Genomic DNA, 24,260 nt, shown 5'->3' on the forward strand with positions numbered 1-24,260 from the left:
ATCTGAAGTATTTGTACTGTAAAAAATAGTAGATTTTTCATAATTAACACACTACCCAGAACAATTTCCATATTCTTCAAGTATCTTTTTGATGGTATTTGCCCCCCTTTCAGTGACTTCCCTAAATAAAATACAATCATCAACAAACATTAAATGAGAAATTTGAGGTCCTTTTCGACATACCTTTGCCCCTTCAACAAATTAAAAATAAATAGGGACTCAACATGTCCCCCTAACATAATCCTCTCGTCGGTTTAAAAATCTCTCCTTTTTCACCATTCATAATAACTGAGTATAAGATAGTACTTATGCAATTCATAATGAAATCAACCCACGAACTTGCAAAACCCATTCATAACATCATACTTCTAACAAAAAGCCATTCAACACGATCATAAGCCTTACTCATAACCAATTTCAATGCCATAAAGCCTCTCCTATCCGCCCTTCTTTACTTAAAAGTATGTAAAATTTCGTAAGCAAGGAGAACATTGTCCATTATCAATTTTCTTGAGACAAATGCATTACGCGCTTCATCAATATAATAATCCAACACCTTCTGAAATTGATTGGCTACCATATTTAAAATCATTTTATACAAAACCATACATAAGCTTATAAGGCAAAAATTCGTTAAATTCGAAGGATGACTAATTTTCAAAATTAACACAATATTCGTAACATTCAGAGCTTCCAACGACTAACCTTTATTAAGAATCTCAAGACAAAAAGAATTGACCTCTCGTCCAATAATGTGCCAAAATTTCTAGAAGAAAAAGGATAGAAAACCATCTGCCTCTAATGCTTTTGTTGGACCCATATTCTTTAAAGCCAAATAAACCACCTCTTCTGTGTATTCAATAGTCAACATTTGATTCATGCTATCTGTTATACATCTATCCACTCCAGACAAAACGTGCTTCAAGTTGCAATTACCTGTTGTAGAGAAAATGTTAGCAAAATAATCACGAGCAATCATTTTCATCTCATGAACATATGATGCCATTTCTCCTTCCCCATTCTATAATCTATGAATGCGATTCATACTCCTCCATTGGGAAGCAAAATTATGGAAATATGACGTATTTATATCTCTCATTCGCCACCAATTTGCATATGCATTTTGCTCCTAATACATCTATTATTTTTCCATCTCCATATTAAGATGTATTTTAACATCAATCAGTTCTGCCACTGTCTCATCATCTCTATCTAGCTGTATAATAGCTCGTTTTCAGTGAAATCGGAACAGTGGTTTCGGGACTACAAATCTGAGTTCAGAAGAAAAATTATTTTAATATTATTTCATGGTCTGCATTATGATCGAAATATCATATGAAAATTTTGATAAGAAATTTTACCGATTACATGTTTAATTTTATGATAAGGACCAAATTGCATAAAGTGCAAAAGTTAAATTCTAGTAGCTAAAGGGATCAAATAACTATAGAATTCAAAATTTGAGGTCCTTATGTGGAAAATATACCATTTAGAGGAGTTAGTAGATAAGGACGATTATTCATCATTGGAAATTTAAGAAAATAAAAGGATTAAATTGGAAAGATGAAAATAAAGATGATAAATGAATTGAATAATAGAAATATCATCATTTTCATCATCTTTCCTAAAAATTAAAACATGGAAACCCTAGTCATGAGAGTTGAGCTCAATAAAGCTTATTTTGATTAATTAGGTATGTATTCTTGTCTCGTTTTTAATAATTTTTATGTTTTTGAGATCATAATAGCTTAATCTAACTATCTCGGGGATTAATTTGTAAAACTATTAAAGTGTTAAGGTTTTGCCATGGATGAATATGTATGAATTTTAAAGTTTTATGGTAGAAAATGAAAGGTTGTTGATAGATAAACAACTTTTGTAAAGAGAATTTTGATGAAATTATGGTTTAGGGGCTAAATTGAAAAAAATGGAAAATTCAGAAAAATTCTAAATTTTATGAAATACATGGGCTGCTATTATGACATATAAAAATCGGCTAGGCTTGTAATAAGTATTAAATTGTATGAATTTTATTTTTCGAGCCTAGGGACGAAATCATAGTTAATCAAAAGTATAGGGGCAAAATAGTAATTTTCCCACAGATGTGTATTGGATTGAATTGAGCATGAATTGTATTAAATTGAGCTAAATTCATTCATATAGATCCGGATAGACCTAGTAGGAATTGGATAGAGGAAAAGAAAAAGTATTAGATTAGTAGATTATAAACCTACGAACACTTGTCGAGGTAAGTTCGTGTAACTAAATTGAATATTACTAAAAACGGGACAAAATTACTTATCCAATTAAGCCAAGTAAGCTTGCTTGAGTTCTCTTATCTTAGCTAGGGTTTCCATGTATTTAATTTGGGGAAAGATGATAAAATGATGATATTTTGTTTTATTTTATTATTTATAATATTTATTTTTTATCTTTCCAATTTTATCATTTTCTTTTCTAATTTTCCATGGATGAATCATCATACTTATCTACTAACTCTTCTTAATGGTCTATTTACCATATAAGGACCTCCAATTTTGAATTCCATAGCTATTTGATACTTATAGCTACTAGAATTCAACTTTTACATTTTATGCAATTTAGTCCTTTTCATCTAATTAGACATGTAATCGGTAAAAATTTCTTTACGAAATTTTTATACGGTATTCCTATCATACGGTAGATCATAAAATAATTTTAAAATAATTTTTATTACGGGCTCGGATTTGTGATCTTGAAACCACTGTTCTGATTTCACTGAAAGCGAGCTGTTACAGGATGATTATTCATCATTTTAAATTTAAGAAAAGAAAATGGTTAAATTGGAAAGATGAAAAATAAAGATGATAAATGAATTAAATAATAAAAATATAATCATTTTCATCATCTTTCCTAAAAATCAAAACATGGAAACCCTAGCCTTGAGAGTTGAGCTCAAGCAAGTTTATTTTGATTAATTAGGTATATATTCTTGTCCCGTTTCTAATAATTTTTATGTTTCGAGATCGTAATAACTTAATCTAGCTATCTCGGTGATTAATTTGTAAAACTATTAAAGTGTTAGAGTTTTACCATGGATGAATATTTATGAATTTTGAAGTTTTATAGTAGAAAATAAAAGGTTGTTGATAGATAAATAACTTTTGTAAAGAGAGTTTTGATGAAATTATGGTTTAGGGACTAAATTGAAAATATGGAAAATTCATGGAAAATTTTTGAATTTTATGAAATACATGGGCTGCTATTGTGACATATAAAAATTGGCTAGGCTTGAAATAAGTAAATTTTATGAATTTTATGAAAAATTCTGAATTTTATTTTCCGAGACTAGGGATGAAATCATAATTAATCAAAAGTATAGAGGCAAAATAGTAAATTTTCCAAAGATGTGTATTGGATTGAATTGAGCATGATTTGTATTAAATTGAGCTAAATTCATTCGTATAGGTCCGGATAGGCCTGGTACGGAATTGGATAGAGGAAAAGAAAAAGTATCGGATTAGTATATTACAAACCTACGAACACTTGTCGAGATAAGTTTCTGTAACTAAATTGAATATTTATATGCTTTGAATTGAGTATTGATATGTATGTGAAATGTATGATTTCCATGTATAAACATTGATCACATATCTGAAAATATCTGACAAGTACCAAGTCCTGTTTGAACCTAAGAAATTCGATGGATACAAATGACATTGTCATTAAGGGTTCCAGATTGGTTGTGGTCCTGCATGTGTTGCGGACACACCACAGCTCTTATGAGTATCCCGATACTTGGCTCTCACGAGCTTCCCATTATTTGGCTCTCCGGAGCTTCTCGATAATAGGCTCTTATGAGCTTCTCGATTAAAGGTTCTCCGAACTGTCCCGATAATTGGCATGCAATAGCTTCCCATTACATGGCTCACATGAGCTTCCCGTTATATGGCTCAAAAGAGCTTCCCGATTACATGCTCGCATGGGCATACCTGTATATGAATTGATGGATTACAGTTTTGTACACTTAGTGTGTACTACCCGCGTATCCATCGACATTTAAAATGGTTCAACGGGTAATGTTTTGATATAAGAAAATGTGAATTCGATACAAATTGTTACCTGTATTGTAACACCCCTAATCCATATATGTCCTTGGAATAGGGTTACAGAGTATTATCGAAATTTACAGATCAAATACAAATATTTCATACCATTTAACATTTATATTAGAAATCAATCATATTGTCCCTTATATGAGCCATCGAGGTCCAAAATATACATTTGAAATAAGTCGGGACTAAACCGGGTACTCAAAGCTTTTTGGTAAATATCAAAATTTTGGTTAGATTCAAGGGACACACGCCCGAATGGTTCGACCGTGTGGGCATTCGAAATAGGGCATACGACCGTGTCTCAGCCCGTGTTCATACCCGTGTAACTCTCTAACTTGGGTCACACGGCCAAGCCACACACCCGTGTACTAGATCGTGTAATCAATTCTGAGCATTCTCTTTTGAATTTTAAAGATGCAGGGGGACACACGGCCAAAATACATGCCCATGTGCTAGGCCGTGTGTCACACACGGCTGAGACACACGCTCGTGTCTTTGCCCGTGTGGACAAAATAAGACCATTTCCAAGCCTTATTTCTTACCCAATTTGTCTTCCACATACATTCACACTTTAACACATTCACAAGCCAATTCAATACATCCAAATCAAGCCAATACCAAGTATCATGCATTACATATCAATACGTATGACCAAGTCTTTATTTTTCTCGAATTAACCTAATACTTATAAAATATTTTTATACTAACTATGCCATTTTAACCATTCATTATTATATATCTATATGATTTCCATCACTTATTCATTTCAAGCACACATCAATCATACATATATTTAGACTTTTATATATTCACCAAAACATATCCAACACAAGCTATGCTAATGGCTAGTTACAACCAAAACACATATATGCCATCAATGGCCCAAATCAACCTATACATGCCATTATAACCAAAATTTAATTCGTTACATATACCAAATTGAGCTGAAGGATAGTGTGATGTAGCTCCGACCAACTTCCAACCTTTACGAGCTTCCAAATACTATAAAATAGAAGAATTAAACAGAGTAAGCTTTAAAGCTTAATAAGTTCGTATAACGTGAAATTAACTTACCAATCATTTACATTTAAGGTAAGAAAATAAACATGCTCAAACCAATTTGGCCAATTGCCTAAACACATATCCTCGTCAAGCATGTTAGTCATGTAATGCATAAAAATATCAAGAAACATGTATGAGCTCATCCATATACAATTTCCATATACATTTACTTTTCACATCAAGTGTCCATGAAACATGTATACATCTTATCCTTGTATTGTAAATATATATATACTTATAACAATTCGTCCCAATTTCATAATATCTCATGTCAGAACTTTTCCCGTTGAATCATTTAAAATATCGATGGATACACGGATAGTACACACAAAGTGTACAAATCTATAATCCGTCAATTCATATTTGGGAATGCTCATACGAGAACATAAATGGGAAGCTCATAAGAGGCCATAATCGAGAAGTTCAAGCGAGCCAATATCGGGAAGCTCTTGAGAACCATTAAACAGGAAGCTCATAAGAACCTATTATCGGGAAGCTCCAGAGAGCCATATATCGAGACGCTCATAAAAGCTGTGGTGTGTCTACAACACATGCAGGATCACAACCAATCGAGATGCTCTGAAGAGCTATTAATGGGAAGTTCCCAATAACCATATAACGGGAAGCTCGTGAGAGCCAAATATCGGGATTCTCATGAGAGCTAATATCGGGACGCTCTTTTGAGCTGTGGTGTGTCCGCAACATATGCAAGACCATAACCAATTCGGGAACCCTGTATCCATCAAATATCATTTATTCAAACAAGACTTAATAATTGTCGATAATCGTCGGATATGTGATCGATAATTATACATGATAATTATACATTTCAAATACATAACATTCAATTTAAAACATATAATATACAATTTAGTTACACGAACTTACCTCGACAAGTGTTCGTGTATGCAAATTCTACTAATCCGATACTTTTTTATTTTCCACGATCTTACTCCGTATTTGGTCTATTCGGATCTAATTAAGCAAAATAAGTTGGCTTGAGCTTAGGTTTTAATGGCTAGGGTTTCCATGTAGTTTATTTGGGAAAAATGATATAAAATGATGATATTAGATATTTATTTCATTTATAATCTTTTATTTATTTGCTTTCCAATTTAGTCCTCTTCTTTATTTAATTTTCCAAGGATGAATAATCATACTTATCTACTAACTCCTCTTAATGGTCTATTTGCCATATAAGGACATCTAATTTTGAATTCCATAGCTATTTGATCCCTTTAGCTACTAGAATTCAACTTTTGCATTTTATGCAATTTGATCATTTATCAATTAATCATGTAATCAGTAAAATTTTATTAACAAAATTTTTATACGATATTCCTATCATACGGTAGACCATAAAATAATATGAAAATAATTTTTTTTCGAACTTGAATTTGTGGTCCCAAAACCACTATTTCGGTTTCACTGAAAATAGGTTGTTACATGTATATACATGAAATTACATGGAAATGATAGTACATGATATATGAAAATTATGAGAAGAGTGATACATGCATGGAACTTGTTTGGTGAACTTATTCATCCATGATTATGGATTATTATATGTGATTACTTCGCTAACATGTTGAGGATATGTGCTTAGGCTTTTGGCCAAGTTGTTGGAATATGTTTTGAATGCTTAATAATGGTAAGTTAAATTCCACGTTATGCGAAATTACTAAGCTTTAAAATTTACTCTGTTTATTTTCTCTGTTTTATAGTAATTCGGAAGCTCGTTGGGTTGGAAGCTTGGCGGAGATATCTCACACTATCCATCAGCCCATTTTGGTATAAATAGTAAATCAATTTTGGTTATAATGGCATGTATAGACAAAATTTAGCCAATGGTGGCATGTAAATGTTTTCTTGTGATTAGCCATTGGTATGGCTTATGTTTGATACATTTTGATATATATGTATATGGCCTTATCATGCTTGATGTGTGTTTTGGTATGACTGAATGATGGTTAACTAATAGGAATATTGAGGCATGGTTTGATTTGGTATATTTGGTACAAATATGTTTATATATGTAATTGATCAATTTGATAAGCATGGATATTTGGTCATATATGATGATTTGCCATGCATAAGACTTGGTTTGGCTTGAATTGAATGCTTTGTTATGGTTTGTTGATGTGTTAATGTGTTAATGTAGGTGGAAAACAAATTGGGTGAGAAATATGGCTTGGAAATGACCTATTTTTGTCCACACAGGCAGAGTTACGGGCGTGTCTCTCAGCCGTGTGTGACACACGACTGTGTAATTTGAAAATTACAAGTCAGAATGCTTAAAATATTCAAACAGCCTAGCACACGGGCGTGTGGTTTGGCCGTGTGACCTCTGCACCTATTTAATGCAAGTCAGTATGCTCACACGGCCTATACACAGGCATGTGGCTTGGCTGTGTGACCTGAGTCAGTGAGCACCCAAGTTTAGACATGGGCTGGGACACGACCATGTGTCCCTATTTTGAAAGCTCACACGGCCTGTGACACGGGCGTGTCTCTTGACCGTGTGAGCCACACGGCCTGACCACACGGGCATGTGTCCCCTGCAATTTTAAAAAAAATTGATGTTTTTTGAGAAATTTTTCGAGTACCCAGTTTAGTCTCGACTTGTTTCTAATGTATGTTTTGGGCCTCGAGGGGTCGCATAAGGGACAATATGTTTGATTTTGATTAATTTCTGATATGAATGATAAATGATATGATATGTCTGATATATGATCTGTAAACTTTGGTAATGTTCCGTAACCCTGTTCCAGCGATAGATTCGGGTTAGGGGTGTTACAAGCTTGTTTAAATAATCCAACCTTTTAGTAAGGTTTTGCGTCAGTTCCACTCTCTTCTTTTTAATTTGCACAACCCATTCTTGCAAACCAATCTTCAACATCTCCAATTTCTCCAACACCCCTCTTATACCATTATTCCATATTCGCCTTATTTCCTCTTCACAAGATTCTTCCACTAACCACTAATTTTTAAATCTGAATATTTTTTTCCTTCATCTTATGTTTGTCTTATCTGTTTGAATAAAAATAGGACAATGATTTGAAAAAAAATGGGGTAAATGTCGAATAGAATAATCAGTGAACATAGACATCCATTCAACATTTGTCACTCCTCTGATATTTATTTTCGATAAATTCCTCTTCTCTCAAATGAACCATGCCCCTGAATAGTTAATATCCATAAGCTGATATTCCTCTAACACCTTACATAATTCCTCCATACATCTATCTTCTTTCAGCATTCCCCCCAGGTTTTTCAAAAGAATATAAAATCTCATTGAAATTGCTACAAACTAACCATGGCAAATCATGATTTTCTCCAAATCGTCGCAACAAATTCGAAGTTATTGATATATTTCGAACATTTGGGGCCCTATAAAATCCCATAAACATCCACTTCAAAACTTCCCCCTCTTTCTGAATCTCTACATTGATATGGTTTGTCGAATAGCTTTGAACATTAATCAAATAATTCTCATTCCATGCTAAACATAGTCCACCCTGTGCCTCATCTGCTTGGACTTCAATTCCATTTTGAAAACCACATCTTTTAAGTACACTTTTCATTTGGTTGTCATTTAATTTAGTCTCCATAAAGAAGACAAGTTGGGGATGATAAAACTTCAACATATGCTAAAGCCTTCGAATAACCCGCCAAACCCCAAACATTCCAACTTAAAATTTTCATTTCTCTTGGTTGGTTAGCCCCTTGGCAGCTGCCAATATCAATTGGTTGCAAGCATCAGATCGCTTAGCAATAGTTCCTAATAAATCCATCAAAACAAAAACATTAGAAACCAAATTATTTGGGAGAGGCTTTTTTTCCTTTCCCTGTCACCATTGGGCTTTTTTCTAAGTCATGCTCCATTTCAATTTGACCTAGAACATGTGAAGATCCACCCTTATTCGCATCCTCTTGATTTGATGATCCCTACAAATTAAAGCCTAATATTGGATTGACATTATTCCATGATTTTCTCTTAATACCATCCCCAAATTTCACCCCAAATCTTGCCTTCCCTAATTTGCCTCTCCAGAATCTCCATCGTTGTCCTCCCTCAACCAAACATTGTTTGCGGCGAAAGCCTTCCTTGGCTGCGCTTTTAACACCAAACTCCACCCTAATTCCACCTCTTTCAAGCCTTGACTGAGTCTAACAAGACAGAAATTGTCATTGTGGCCTAAACACCTGCACATAAAACAAAATAACGCTAGCCTTTCATATCGAAAATTCACATAAATGAACTTTGGTGGAGAAATCATAATTTTGTTCCATCTCTTCAGAGGGTGCCTAATATCCACTTGAACCCGGATTCAGAGATAGTTTTTCATTCCTCAATTTACTTGCTTCATATCATATTCTATAAATTTTCCAATAAAATTTCTCAATTGTATTGCTACATGTTCTAAATAAAAACCTGGAGGGAGATCATGTACCTGGATCCAAAAATATGAGAAAACCAACGAGGTTTGCATTATATCTTCATTTTCCCCTAATTTGTGGATCACCAACAAGTAATTGTTAAAAGCCCAATGCGCTCCATTGATCACTTGTTCAATGTTTATCTCATGAAAAAATTTGAACAAAAATTACCTTTTCCCCAAATAAGATATCTTTACTCCCCTTAAAAAGAAGCCAAAGATTCGCCATTATGTTTCTCATATCCAAAAAATGAACTACACTTACGGTAAGAAAACATCCTACCAAACAAAGCTAATACACCGATTTTTGAGATTCCAAATCAGCCGGAATTAACAACACCTCCTCTTTCCTTTCATCTAAATTTATGGACTAAATTGTGAAAAGCTGATAAGTTCAGAGGATATAGTAAAAATTGGCAAGTTTAGAACTAGACTTTTATACATTTTCAAATTAGAAAAAACAGTAACCGGGAATAGCAGGTAATAAACCGGTCACTCTTCAATAAAATACTGCGAACAAAAGCCCAATCTTCACTTTTCACTCTTTTCCACTCATTGGTTCTTTACTTCTTGCTCTAAATTATAGAGAGAAAATTCGATTCCTAAAGATCGAACCCTTTTTTTTTTTTTTTTCTCTCTCGGTTTCTTTTCAAGTCTCCGATCAAATTTTCTCGGGAAAATGAAAGAGAAAGAAAGTATGGAATTGTCAGCAAATTTGTCAGTTTTTTCCCTTAAGACAGTGACTGAAACCAAACGACGCAGTTTCACAAAAACACTGCACTAACTTTTTCTTTTGAGGTAACAGAAACGCTTTCTCTCTCGTTTTCCACAATGCAGAATGGAATCTCTGTTTTTTCGACGCTAAATAATTTGAATTGATATACAATGTGATCCTTTTTTTTTTTCTTAACTTTCAAAATTTAAACCTTTTTATCGAAGTAATCTCGTTTTTTCTTTAACTTTGGGTATTGATTTTTAGGGCTTCCGAGCTGAGTTGGAGACTTTGAGGATAAGGGAAAATGGGGGTTGTCAGGGTTCTTGTAGGGTGTGCTCTGGATGGTAATGAGAGAGAGAGCTGTGTGGGTTTTTGAGGATTTGAGTGAAGGTTGGAGTGGTAGAATTGTAAATTTGAGGTTGTCTGGTGAAAAGCTGAGATCTAGTTTCTGAGTTTTCAAAGGGCTGTTAAAGGTTTTTTTTTTTGAAGTGGTTTAAGCTTTGTATTTTGAGGAATGTGATGTTTTACTGGATTTTTGTCAGTGGGTTTTTATAATTTTGAGGGTTGAATAGGCAATGTTGAGGGTGGGGATTGGAGTGAACTAAAGAGCTGGTAAAATGAGAACTTAGGATTGCTTTGCGGTTACAAAAAGCTGAGATCTCTATAATTAGTGTCTGTGTTTGTGAGTTTTTCTCAATCTATGTCGGGTGCACCGAGATTGAGGTCAATGAATGCGCCTGATTCCGAGGCACGGCCTGTACTGGGACCGGCAGGGAACAAGGCCGGTTCATTGAGTGCAAGAAAACCAGCTTCAAAGCCTTTGAGGAAGGTTGAAAAGTCTCCAGTTGAGGTCACTGCAACAGAGGAGAAAAAATCCCTTCCATCATCTATTGTTAGTTCACTTTCTCCGAAGAAACATTCTGTCAGTGTTCCTTCAGTGCTTCGTCGCCATGAGAAGTTATTACATTCTAATTTATCACTAAATGCTTCATGTTCATCGGATGCTTCCACGGATTCATTTCACAGTCGAGCATCTACTGGTAGGTTAATTCGGTCAAATAGTGTTGGAAGTAGGAGGAAGCCATACGTGTCAAAGCCAAGAAGCTTTGTTTCTGATAGTGGTTCGGATTCGCCATCTGATGGTTCACATCAGAAAAAGAGATGTGCGTGGGTGACACCAAATACAGGTGTGTTGTTGTGTCGTTATAATTTTTCAGTGTTCAGTCCTGATTGATTAGAAATTGTGTCAAATTTCTTCCTTGAGACTGCTTTCAATTGTTGTAATAACTGCAGAAGCTTTCCTGAGAATTAGGCTAGAGCAAATTCCTCTACATTTAACTTTTGAATGTCATAACCAGAAGAATTACTTGGGGTGGCAATGGCTGCTGGCACTAGGAATAGGATATAATTTTTGTGGTTCTGCACTAAGAACAAAGCAATTTTTTGTGTAATTTATGCTTTTCAAGTTCTCCAGTCTTGATGTTGCCTTATTGGATTAGGTTCACTAACTATAAATATGGTGCACAAGGAAGGTTGTGACTCGATGCTTTGCAGATTTTAATGTTTTAAATTGAGCAGTTAAGTTGCCTTATATTTATCTTTCTGACTTATGCACATTCCATTTGCTTGCAAGTTTTGCATGGTTATCACCAAGCACACTGTATGACAGTAATTACATGAATGCAAATTAGTTACACTTTCAGAGATTCAGGCATTGTATTCAAAGTGAAGAACTGTCTATCAGACTATTGCAATCTGTTAGGGATACATCCTCAAGTGATCCCTAATTTTTGAGGGAGTTTTATTTCATTTAATGCAGGCATTCCACTGTGGTTCCCTTTATGCTCTGGTTTTTCTTATTTCATGTTTTTGGCTGACTTATTTTTGTTTGTTGGGTTCAGATCCAAGTTATGCCACTTTCCATGATGAAGAGTGGGGAGTTCCTGTACATGATGACAAGTACGTGATTGTAATAGTGCTCTGTCTGGTTATTGATAAAAAGAATTTCATTTGATAAATAGTTTGATTGATATTATTATCCACATGCAGGAAATTGTTTGAGCTGCTTGTACTTTCGGGTGCATTATCTGAACTTACATGGCCTGCTATCTTAAGCAAAAGGCAAATGTTTAGGTATTGTTCAGACAGAAATTCCATCTTACTTTATTGAATAAGCATATTCATTGCGGATGTGTATCTTTATGCAGGGAAGTTTTCATGGATTTTGATCCTGCCGCTGTATCAAAATTGAATGAGAAGAAGTTAATAGCACCTGGTAGCGTGTCAAGTTCTTTGTTATCAGAATTAAAGCTCCGAGCTATTATTGAGAATGCACGCCAAATATCTAAGGTAGATTCACATTCTTCTTTTCACTATTTTTACCTTGCTTGGCATGAAAAGTAGTGCTTGGCTGCTCACTAAATCACTTCTAAGCAGCATAAACTAACAACGGTCTGTAAGCTAGATGGAATATGTTGCTCTACTGAAGTTTACACAGTGAAGTTATAATTTGTTGCTTATCTTGCAATATATAGCATATTTCTGCCATCTTCTTTACTAACTCCCGATATAGAGCTCATTGGGTTGATTGTTACGTCCAATATTTGGGACCAGTTTGCATCATTCTCTTGTTTTAGCAAGTGATTAGCCAAATATAAAATTGTTTATTGATCACTTATTTGAGGAGGTTAGGTGAAAAGTAGCTGAAAAGTGGTCCTAAACCCTCCAAGCAGTCTTTTATCATATGGGACAAACCATAAGACAAAAATAGATAATTTTTCATATATAATCATTTTATTTTGAGCATGAGGAAACTTAATTATTCGTATCAATTAGATGCCAGCTTGCTTAATAGTTGGTAAATGCCAAGTCATTCATGTGATTAATTTACTTTCCATCCAGAACCACTAGCCACTGTTACAGCAATAAGTACCATAATTGCACTCTCCATAATGGCTATGATTATCGTTGCAACTAACTTTTTGCAGATTTTGGTGATGGCAGGTTATAGATGAGTTTGGGTCATTTGATGAATATATTTGGAGTTTTGTGAACCACAAGCCTATAATAAGCAAATTCAGATATCCTCGCCAGGTTCCTGTTAAAACCCCAAAAGCAGATGTCATAAGCAAAGATCTGGTAAGAAGGGGTTTTCGAAGTGTGGGGCCGACGGTCATCTACTCGTTCATGCAAGTAGCAGGAATAACAAACGACCATCTCACGGGCTGTTTCAGATTCCAGGAGTGTATAACAGCAGCAGAAGGAAAAGAAGTTGAGATCAAAGAGAGGGCTGAAGAAAAAAAACCCGACAATAGTGTTAGTGTGATCGAATCAGAATTATCCATAGCTATCGATGAATTGAGTTTCTCCTGCGAATGATGTTGGCAGATGGCAGATGGCAGATGGTGCTTCAGGTTTAATCATCCGTTCACCCACATTGATTAATTCACTACGCTTTTGGGTGGTAATGAAAGTGGTTTTGTGTATAAAAACTTTCATGAATACTTGTGCATCATGAATTTGCTAGTTTGTAGATTTCTGAAAAAGTAAATTAAAATTCAACTGAATTAAAATTCAACTGGTGAATGTGCTATTGATGGAAGCCTGTCTGTCTTGGAGGTTCATAGTTTGATATACAATTTTTTTTTGTATAGTTGAAGAGTTTAGTAATTAGAGATCATTTTCATATGCTAAAAATTAGATTCTTAGATCCTTCGGTTAATAGATAGGTAAAAACAACTTTTCTGTTCGATTGAGTAAATTAGTCTCTCTCAAAAATAAAATCAGAGTAATTTAATCTTGTTCAATTTTAAAGTGGACAACCAAAGATCATTATCATGATAGTTATTATTTTCTATTAATTGTAAATAATTATGATTGATATAGTAATAAATTAAACTTTCAATATCAATAGATTTGAACAACTCGAGTTAACAAACAAGATTTTATAAATTTAAAGTAAAATGATCGGTAATTTTCAAGTAATAAACTCCTGTATATAAAAATTATAATTTAAAGGAGAGTTTAACAGATACAAGCATCCTCACCCTCCCATGGTGGCATAGGAAAAAACCAAACTGATTTGCCAATTTATAGTCATTGTTCTTCATTGAGAAGCTGTGGGTTCAATATCCTTGAGAAGGCCAACAATTTGTTGCATGCTTGGTCGCTTTGTAGGAAGTTCAGCCGTACACAGATATGCAATCTTGAGGGCTTCCTCCATTTGGTAAACTGGTCCTGTATCACGAATTTTAGGATCAATGGCTTTTGAACCTTGGTTTTTTCTCACCAATCCTCTAACCCAACTAACCAAATTTGCTTCTTGTTCCTCAGGATAATCGTCTCCGATCGGCTTTTTCCCTGTGATTAGCTCAAACAAAACAACACCAAAGCAATATACATCGGATTTTGGTGTGGGGGCATCATCAGATTCCAGCTGAGAAAACTCTGGTGATACATAGGCAGGTGATCTACCGCTAATTTCATCATCCTCTAGACTAGTTCCAAAAAGTTTAGCCAATCCAAAATCCGACAATCTAGGCTCCAAGTTCAAGTCAAGATAAACACTACTAGCTTTAACATCTTTGTGGACTAATGGAGGTGAGCAGCCATGGTGAAGAAACGCCAATGCTCGTGCAATGCCGAGTGCTATTTTGTGTCGAAATCTCCATGTTGTTAATGTTGATAGCCCTTCAGAGTCTTCTTCCCAAGTATCATGTAATAAGTCCTGCAAGTTTCCATTCTCCATGTGATCATATACGGCAATCCTTTGATCCCCAGCCAAGCAATATCCGATTAACGGGACAAGATTCGGGTGTTTGATTCGACCAAGATACTCGAGCTCTCTTGCAACTTCATGGTCAGTCAATGTTGATCCATGAACCAAGATTTTAACAGCTACATAGATCCCACCAGGCAGAAATCCCCTATAAACAGGCCCAAATTTCCCTTCTGACACTAAGGTGCTTATACTGAAATTTGAAGTTGCAGACAAGAGGTCTGCAAATGTGATGTTTAACAATGGTTTCTCAAACATCATTACAGGGACTGATGTTGCATGTTTAACATCAGCCACCCATGTGGTCGAATCGGTTTGGAAAGAAAACGGACCTGACATATTTTGTTCTTCTTTATATGAAGGTTGTTTAACTAGCCATGTCCTAGATTTTTTTCTGCAATTAAAGGCTAAGAATAGCAAACCGGCGAGCAAGCAGACCATGGCAAGGGTTAAAGCTAAAGCAAGGTTAAGAGTGAAAACTTTGTGTATATGAGCTCTTCTTTTGAACAGGACAGGATTTGCAGCAATGGGACAACTGTTTAATGAACCATAAAAGGCTGTTTCAAAGGTGTCAAGGGAGAAACCTGAAGCACAAAGGGTTAAGTTGTTGTAAGAGAAGTTGAATCTCTTCATCAATGGCAGTTTTTGCAAGACAGGAACAGGGATTTCTCCACTCAAATTGTTTGATGAAACATCAAGTGTATGTAAATAACTCAGTTCTGAAATTTCACTCGGAATATGACCGACGAGGCTGGTTTTAGACAAATTGAGATACTCTAAACTCGAAAGGATTCCGATTCTCGGGAATTTTTGTCTAGCAAATCGATTATATGCAAGATTAAGGTGTCTAAGATTAAGAGCTTGACTCAGGTTTATGACAATTTCGCCACTAAGCCGGTTTTCAGACAAGTCTAAACAAACCAAATGAGACCAGTTGAAATTTACCTGATGAATGTCACCTTGAAACAAGTTGCCATAAATCTCATTTCTGGCAAGGTTCAAATATTTGAGCTTAGGAAATGCTGCAGTGAAACCATCTGGCAAGGTACCATTAAGACGATTCGAGGAGAGATCGAGCGAAACCAAAGACCAGCACCTTAGAATACCTGTTGGAATGCTTCCTTCAAATCCATTCCCAGCAAGCTTAAGAGTTTGCAAACTTACCAGGGAACTTATAGTTTCAGGTATTTCCCCAGAGAAATCATTGTCTGAAAGATCAACAACTTGTAGCCGACCAAAGTTGCCAATGTTGTTAGAGAGAGACCCTGTAATTTTATTACAGGAGAGGTTAAGTCTCTTGAGTGACCCTAAACTCCATAAATCTGAAGGCAAAGCTGTGATTTTGTTGTTGCTAAGATCCAAAAACCGAAGCTTGGTTAGCTTGCCAATGGTGGAATCAGGAATCAAACCAGTTAGGCCTAAACCAGAAGCCTTTAAACCAATAACATTCTCCCCTTTGGCATCGCATTGTACCCCTTTCCATGTAAAAACAGAAATAGAGTTGTTGTTGTGGGACATGTAAGAGTTTGAGCCCATTTTCTTCAGGAAATCAGAGACATAAAAATAATCCGTGTTGGGTAGTTGACAAGTAACATGCTTGAACAACAACGACAAAATTAGTAAACAATCGAAGAAACCAAAACCCATTTCAGCCATGTTTAAATATTAAGACCACCTTACACCAACTCAAAAGCCTCTTATCTCTAAAACTTCAAATCACCAGCAACGTACAAACACTTGTCCAAATTCTGCAAATCCCATTGAAGCTAGTTATGACATGAATTTTCATTCCTCTAGCTCTAAAACCTGTAAGAAAAATCAACAAAATGAGCAAAAAGCTCTTGGAAAAGAATGAATGGAACATTAGGTTTGGGTCTCTTACAGAGAATGTGAGCTTACCTTGTCTGGCTTTGCAAGTGGATCACTTTTGACTGTGTTGGAACTGAAGAACAGGAGAGAAGCAGAGACAAGGATTCAATAATTTTAGGTTGAGCTTCAAAGGAGAACTCAATACAAATATATTACACAAAATATAATTTTGGGTTGGTGTATTTATCAAGGATATTGTTTTGGTGGGTGTTCAATGATTCTTCATTGAGTGTTAGAAACTGTTAATCATCTTTTTTTGCTAATACATAGTATATTAACACTTAGTTCTTACAATAATTACCTTGCAACTACCACAAAATCTTTTACATTTTTTCTTTTTCCATCAGTAAATCACAGTTCTTCAAACCCTTTTCTTCTCCCTGTTAAAACTTTGTTTAACTATAGATTTTAGTCAAAGAATGTAAGTCATAGTTATAGAGTGGAAAAAAGCACAAGGAGACTTCAATTTTGTGTTAGAAGAATTGATTTAAGATGCAACCATTTTCTTTTGGTAAAATATATTGGTATAATAATATGTTTAGTTAATTTAATTTTATTCTTATTTTTACTTAAATTTATCCGTTAACTTTTTAAAAGGAGTCAAACGGAAATGTCAACTAAAATATTATTTTTAATGATGTTGATGTGATAATTCACGTTATAGTCCATATATACTTCATGCTAATATAGTACTATTTGTCACGTCAACAAATAATTTAAATATTAAAAAATAAAAAAATATAACAATAAAATTAAAAAATGAAGTAAATGTGAATTAAAAAATGAAATATGCTATTGAAATTATTTGCATATATTTTAATATTTTTATTTAAACATTATATTATATTTTAAACTTGAGTATTTTTTAAAGTTAGTTTATATATTCAAAATATTATTTCATAAACAATTTTAATTAATAGATTAATATTTAAATAATAATAATTTTATAGAACAAACGAATAAATCGTGCATTACACAGGACATAAAACTAGTTTATTATAAAATACAATATATTTTTTTTCTTCTTTTTTTAATTAATGAACTTGTTATTTTTTATATTTTATATCATTTAATCTTTGAGTCAATTTTTTACCTTGATTTGATTTTGATCCCACAGACACTTTAATTTCTCCAACTTGATTATGTTGAATTCTGGATTCATTATGATAGTTACTACCATTATAATCATTATCACTATTTTCTATTACTACTTGGTAATAATAAAATAAAATTTCAGCTTTTTAAAGTATTTTCACCATAAATTATAAGTCCTTAACTCATAAATAGGTGCACTCGAACCCATATCCTCTTACATTAACAATAATACCCATGCCAATCGAGCTAAGACTCAATCAACATGAATCCAGTTAATATTATTTTGGAGATTTAAAATGAATACGTGACAAAATATTGTTTATTAAAAATATAATTAATTATATTTACTTTTAAAATTATTTATCAATATATATTAAGACTGCGGTCAATATTTTGAACTCAGACCCAAATTAAAATACATAGGAAATGAATGGAATTTTACAACATGTAAAATCTCTCCCTTTTAATTTAATCCATATTTACCTTGAAATGGTCCAATTGAGCATGCCCAAATCCGACAGGAAATTAAAAAAAATAATTTTAAAAAATATTGAAGAAGCAAAATCTTAATCATTTGCAATGACTTAGGAAGATGAGTAACAATAAATCAGCCACATTTATACGGTGAATACTTATTTTTTTTTATTCAAAAGCAATTTTGAAATATTGATACGTTTTTATTTTAAAACGTTTTATTATATCTTTAATAGACTTGATTATGAGTCAGGTTGAGCGAAAACTCGTTTGAAACGTGAAAAGATGTAGACAAAAATATAAGTTCGAAAAATCGGTTTGGGCAAAAAAAGAACGGTTTAAAAAATGAAAATGGGCTGGGCCTTGGGTAAAATTTTTTTGTGCTCGAGCTCGGCCTAAATTTGCAAAAAATTAAATTGCTATTATTTTTTCATTTTTGCCACTGTATTGTTGTCATCTTACTATTATATTGCTACTATTTTGTTGTTATTGTTTGAATATTATATAACTCTTATTTTATTATTAATTTTACTACTATTTTAGAGACATTTACATTTATTTTAATGTTTTTTAGTGTATTATATTTTTAAAATTTATTTTTATGTAAAAAATAATAAGAATTTAATACGAGCAAGTCGGGCCGGGCCAGGCTCAAATTTTAACTTTTTTTATCTAAGCCGGGCTTAAGCAAAAATTCAGGCTATTTTTTAGGCCGAGCCATCCCAAGCCTATAAAATGGGTCTAAAATTTTGTTACAACCTGACCCAACTAATAATCACCTCTAACCCTTAATTAACCCCTAACCCTACTTGTAAAGTCTAAAAACTGTTTTTCCTATCATATCCCATACATTAATGTTCTAACTGTATAAACTACAATTTTAAACAAACATGGAATCAATACGAATGGATTTTACCCTTTTTCTTATTATTATGTGTTGAATTTTGCTTAAAAGTGAAGGATCTGATTAAATTTACCCTTTTGTTTTATTAACATATCAATGGGTAAATGCAATAATGTGTTGAGTTTAATCTGAAAAGTTGAAAATAAAAGGTTGTAATTAAAAAACAAAGTAAATTGCGGCTTTGTTAAACGTTTATGAATGAATAGAAGTTGATAAAGAGGAATGATTATTGCCATCCAAATATTTTTAAGTATGAATGAAGCAAACTTAAAGCTTTGGGGCACCTGTAACTATCAATTATGTCAAAAGAATGAAGAGGTGTGCTACTACTAATAATTAATAATCATCAATACCACTCAAACAAAATATTATTATTTCATAGTGAATGAAAATAAATAAATAAATAAATAAGCTAAAGGACAATTAAGATTCGAGTCTAAGCAACATATATATTTGTGAGTAAAATCCATCAACTATCATGATTCATAAATTGCCATATATATGTATTGGCAGTCAAAATCAACAAAAGATATTTCCAGGGAACTTGCACTATAATACTTTCAAGAATGATTCACAATTCAAATGAATAATATACTTTCTGAAACTGGAATAAAATTACCTAATTACCTAAAAGCAATGGACCCCCAAGGTGTTTAATAAGGAGTTAAGCATAATCAGGCATTACTCTTTTCAGGAATGTGATTGGAGAAGCTTCATTAGGTGCAAGTTCATCAAAACCGATGTAATTTTGCTCCCTGTCGTAAACATGGCACACTGTCATTATCGTCTTCATCAGACGCCAATTCCATGTAGCCTCGTTCAGATACTGTCATGAACATGAACATGCAACGAGAACAATCATTAGCATCTCCTGAGGGAGTTTGAAAATGACCATATTGTTGCTCTACAAACTATTTTAAAAAAGTACTGCTCCATACCGGTCCCCAGTTCTCTTGAATAGACTTATGTGCTGCTCGTAGATTATAACTTGGTATCCTTGAAGATACATGATGCGGAATGTGGACATTGATATCATGGCAGAGGACCTCAATCCTGTCAAATATATAAAGTTCAGCATTTTGCCGGAGTCTTCAAGGACATGAATCCGAGGAAATAGATGAGATGTTGAATGAAGAAATAGTGGAAAGGCATCCCCTAATATGATGTCTGATAAAGCTGATTCTATAATCTAGTTTATCAGCTTTCGGGAAACATGATGGCTCAAATAAAAGATCAATAGAAGGGCAGCAAAATTAATATATTTACCAACGAGGGTAATCACAATGCACTGTTCCATTAAGCTGAGCCTGAGCCGCATTCCATTCATCTGAATGTTTGAAGGGTATATGAGGGGCCGTGTGATGCACCATTGTGAATGTACTCATCTGTCCAATTTAAGAAAAACCACAACTTCTAAGGGTATATAAATAAGTTTCATTTGCATAATTAAATCACTACATTCACATCAAGCCACGGGTTGACAATCTATGATTAATCAACTCATAACAAAACATGCAAATATATGAAGTTATTCGCTTCAAATAGCTCTTGTTTCAAGTATCACTTTGGTCAATATTAGACTAAACGAAATAAGGCCGGTTTTCCACATGATTAAATGGCATTAGAAGATAAATTATTGTCCACCAAACTGGTATAGAGTTTCACAGGTATCAAATCTTATCAAGTGATGATTTCCTGTTAAAGATGTTTGAACTAATAAAATATAACCGCATGAAACTTGAAAGTAGCATTACCCAAAAGTGATAGCCTAACCATGGCATTAGCCAAAACTTGATCCATCCCATTATTCCTGTCTTATAGATGATCAATGGCCATCCAATTGCCATAAAGGCAAAAACACAAGCCAAACTGATCTTCACTCTTTTGACTTCATTCGGTCTGAACTTGTTCAAATCAAAGTGCCATATCAACCTATGCATTTGAAATATACAAGTCATATTGTAGGAGAAGAGGATGGAAGTGAAGTGTGTTTAACTCATTTAAGATAAGTGTGGGCCCTGCAGTCCAGAATAAAAAGAACCAACTATTTTGCATCCATACCAATGAGCTATGGACATCCAAGGTCGAAATGGGCCATAACCGAACATGATTGCTTTGCGTAGAAAAGGAGAAGTCTCAAACTCTTTTTCCCAAACAGGGTGCCAAGCTGTATCTTCTGATAACCTACAGATATGAATAAATAATATAACTTGGGTAGAAATGTGTGAAACATTAGAACATTGCTGAATTTTGTGGTAGCTGAATTGAATCCCAAACTAGTCACCCCAAAGCAACAATATCAAACAACTTGTGTGGAAATTCAAGTGCTTACACTACATGTATAAGGATAACATGGCAGTAAAGGAGCTAATCATCTAAAAGGGGTAGGACGCATATGCAAAAATCTACACATGTGCAGCAAAAATGTTGTTTGCATCCCCTGTAATGACATTGAAAAACTTCACTGCAACAGTGATAATAATAAAACAATAAACATATCATACGTACATGTTTGTCTTTGCATGGTGCCTGTCATGCTTAAACCGCCATGGCTCATATGGGTATATTAGTGGTAGAAAGGCCAGAGTTCCCACAATGTCTTCCAATAATTTGTTTTTTGAAAATGATTTGTGAGCACAATCGTGGCCTATAACAAAGAACTAAAGAAATTGCAGGGGAAAAAGATACAGTAAATAAGTTGGCATAGAAGTATGTCTGTATTTGGTTTTATAACAAATAAAGGGTAAAAAGTGAAGAGAATGTAAAGAAATGTACCCCAGTTATTGCTGTTCCTGTCCATGCCCAAGCTAAAGGAAGTAGATACCATGGGGCTTTTGAAATCATGAAGATCCCCAATGCATAGGAAGTGACAGATATTAAAACTGAAGTCCATGCTTTCACATCGTCAATCTCAAACACCTCAGAAGAAAATTTGGGAAAAAGAAGAGGAAATCAGTAAAGAGATTTATTGGTTAAGTACTAGCATTTTCATATTCAAGTTCATAAATTCAATTAGGTAATAAAAAAAGAAGAAGAAAAACAGTCATGCTTAATTTTTTGCTCCCCTCAGTTCAAAGTATCGGAATAAGTCATAAATAAGAAACATGCTCAAACAACCTGATCCACTGTAAATGCAAAACTATTTTATTATATTTAACCATGAAAGGAACAAAGGCACAATTCTTCAATAAAATTATCTCATTATACAATCTTGCTCATACAGACAATCATAGAACCCAAAAACTCACTCAGCAGCATGTTCAAAATGGCAAAACATTATACTCTGGACCAAATTCATCGCAAATGATCTGAACAAGTAGGATGTATGGGAACCATAAAAAAGAATACCTTTCTTGGAAGGGTGTCTATAACATCCTTTAATGTAACATTATCAGGAAGAGGCTCTCCAATTTGCCTGAATCCATAAGTTTCCGCTAACTGTTTTCTGTACTCAGCACTGTCTGCTGAAGATGGTCTTACTGGAACCGCCACAGCTTGTATGACTTTATTCCTTCTTAAGGGAATTATACCCTTCCTATGGTTAATTCCCTTAACAAGAAGATTGTCCCACTTCAAATGACAGATACTTGCTAATGGGGGAAAAATGCATTAATACGGTAAATGAGAGGAAATCATATAGAATGATAGCATATAGGTTCATACCACACAACGCTAATCATACATGCGTGAAGGCTAACAACTCTGAAAGGACTCAGATTGATTTAGATCAAGAAGTTAACATCGTATTTGGCATAAACTAGTACAGAAGTCTATCATTTCTTGACAAGAAGCTTCACATGGGGCCTGATGAACAACAAGAAACTACCTACTTGTCCACTTGAGTCTTGAAGTTCTTTCAATTGAGCATATAGCCATTCAGTGCTTCAACTTCAAAGCATAAGCAAGAGAGCATCCACATAATGGTTTAATTGTTGTCAATTTGTTTCATAAGGTACCCCATGTCCTCTTTTTGCAGCTTAGCTTATTCAAGTTTGCAAATAAAATGATGTCTTAAGAAATACTATAGCTAATTATCAGAACCAGTGACACTACACTATGGTGCAATAGAGTAAGATAAGGCACTGATTAACTTAGAAATGAAATTGCCATAATCAACAGATAATGCAGCTCAAAGAAACCATGGCAAAGAACACTAGCTAATGAAAAACATCAAACTAACAAAACCCATCTCACCAAATGCACCAAAAACTTCACCAAGTGGTCTACAGGTTGAAATTATTGAGTTTAATAGCCAAGATTAAAGAGAGAAAGAAAGTTGAATACCAGTAGAAGAATGAATAGCAATTGTTTGGCTCCTAATTGGCCTTTGACTAGGACCCTGAAAATCAAACCAACAAAGGAACGAAATTTAGAATTCAAAACAAAGAACATATATATATTTGTAAAAATATTGAGAAATCAGAACATACCAAGCAAAGGAACATGGAATTTGAGATTTTACAAGCCATGGAATCGGGAATGACGGAAAGCAGGCACCTTCACTTTTTCCCTTCTCTTCTTAGAAGAGTGTTTAATGAAGTTGAAGAGAAGAAGAAGACAGGGAGGAGAAAGATAGGCTTTTTTTAAGCCGTTTTAAAGGACAAAAGAAAGGAAGGGACAAAAAATAGAGAGAGAGAACCCTTTGAAAAGACTCTGAACTCCTCTCTCTTCAATGGAAATGATAATATTGACAACACAACCCCAGCCAAGTTTACAATTCTTGTGTGGTCTGTGTCTCTCTCCCTCTCTAAACCGCCTTTTCCATTTTGTGGATAACAATGCACGCGTTATTCAACACTAATGGCTACCACTACCACTTACCATTTTGTTT

General features: G+C 34.1%; 3 protein-coding genes across 5 annotated transcripts; 1 reads left to right on the plus strand and 2 right to left on the minus strand.

The window, feature by feature from the left end:
* The first annotated feature begins 10,144 nt into the window (after positions 1-10,144).
* LOC105782309 (hypothetical protein) lies at positions 10,145-13,887 on the plus strand. Of its 2 annotated transcripts, XM_012606976.2 has the most exons (6): positions 10,145-10,393; positions 10,575-11,497; positions 12,212-12,269; positions 12,360-12,443; positions 12,518-12,659; positions 13,314-13,887. In XM_012606976.2, the coding sequence occupies exons 2-6, from the start codon at positions 11,011-11,013 to the stop codon at positions 13,686-13,688; spliced, it is 1,146 nt and encodes a 381-aa protein (XP_012462430.1). In that variant the 5' UTR covers positions 10,145-10,393; positions 10,575-11,010; the 3' UTR covers positions 13,689-13,887. The 2 variants fall into 2 exon arrangements, with proteins under 2 accessions (XP_012462430.1, XP_052482332.1); XM_052626372.1 differs by lacking the exon at positions 10,145-10,393 and having other exon boundaries at positions 10,420-11,497.
* A 311-nt stretch (positions 13,888-14,198) lies between these two features.
* Positions 14,199-17,300, minus strand: LOC105782307 (probable LRR receptor-like serine/threonine-protein kinase At2g24230). The gene is made up of 2 exons (XM_052626371.1): positions 16,987-17,300; positions 14,199-16,893 (listed from the first exon to the last, which is right to left on the minus strand). The coding sequence occupies exon 2, from the start codon at positions 16,741-16,743 to the stop codon at positions 14,416-14,418; it is 2,328 nt and encodes a 775-aa protein (XP_052482331.1). The 5' UTR covers positions 16,744-16,893; positions 16,987-17,300; the 3' UTR covers positions 14,199-14,415.
* A 2,558-nt stretch (positions 17,301-19,858) lies between these two features.
* LOC105782308 (omega-6 fatty acid desaturase, chloroplastic) lies at positions 19,859-24,160 on the minus strand. Of its 2 annotated transcripts, none has more exons than XM_012606974.2 (10): positions 23,860-24,160; positions 23,714-23,768; positions 22,778-23,019; positions 22,205-22,339; positions 21,938-22,089; positions 21,491-21,613; positions 21,184-21,361; positions 20,696-20,814; positions 20,368-20,482; positions 19,859-20,255 (listed from the first exon to the last, which is right to left on the minus strand). In XM_012606974.2, exons 1-10 carry the CDS (start codon positions 23,896-23,898, stop codon positions 20,094-20,096), a joined length of 1,320 nt encoding a protein of 439 aa, XP_012462428.1. In that variant the 5' UTR covers positions 23,899-24,160; the 3' UTR covers positions 19,859-20,093. The 2 variants fall into 2 exon arrangements, with proteins under 2 accessions (XP_012462428.1, XP_012462427.1); XM_012606973.2 differs by having other exon boundaries at positions 22,205-22,348; positions 23,860-24,155.
* Positions 24,161-24,260: the final 100 nt, after the last annotated feature.

Source organism: Gossypium raimondii, chromosome 13, assembly GCF_025698545.1.
Source record: "Gossypium raimondii isolate GPD5lz chromosome 13, ASM2569854v1, whole genome shotgun sequence".
Classification (NCBI taxonomy): Eukaryota; Viridiplantae; Streptophyta; class Magnoliopsida; order Malvales; family Malvaceae; genus Gossypium; species Gossypium raimondii.

What these genes read in the sequence shown, in the direction of transcription:
- LOC105782307 (XM_052626371.1), bottom strand. Translation starts at nt 16,743, where the DNA reads ATGGCTGAAATGGGTTTTGGTTTCTTCGATTGTTTACTAATTTTGTCG.
- LOC105782308 (XM_012606973.2), bottom strand. Translation starts at nt 23,898, where the DNA reads ATGGCTTGTAAAATCTCAAATTCCATGTTCCTTTGCTTG. An exon ending in GGTTAGGCTATCACTTTTGG is followed by an intron (nt 20,815 to 21,183) that starts GTAATGCTACTT and finishes TAAATTGGACAG; the next exon opens with ATGAGTACATTCACAATGGT. An exon ending in TTCAAGAGAACTGGGGACCG is followed by an intron (nt 20,256 to 20,367) that starts GTATGGAGCAGT and finishes TGTTCATGACAG; the next exon opens with TATCTGAACGAGGCTACATG.
- LOC105782309 (XM_012606976.2), top strand. Translation starts at nt 11,011, where the DNA reads ATGTCGGGTGCACCGAGATTGAGGTCAATGAATGCGCCTGATTCCGAG. An exon ending in AGCAAAAGGCAAATGTTTAG is followed by an intron (nt 12,444 to 12,517) that starts GTATTGTTCAGA and finishes ATCTTTATGCAG; the next exon opens with GGAAGTTTTCATGGATTTTG. An exon ending in ATGCACGCCAAATATCTAAG is followed by an intron (nt 12,660 to 13,313) that starts GTAGATTCACAT and finishes TGGTGATGGCAG; the next exon opens with GTTATAGATGAGTTTGGGTC.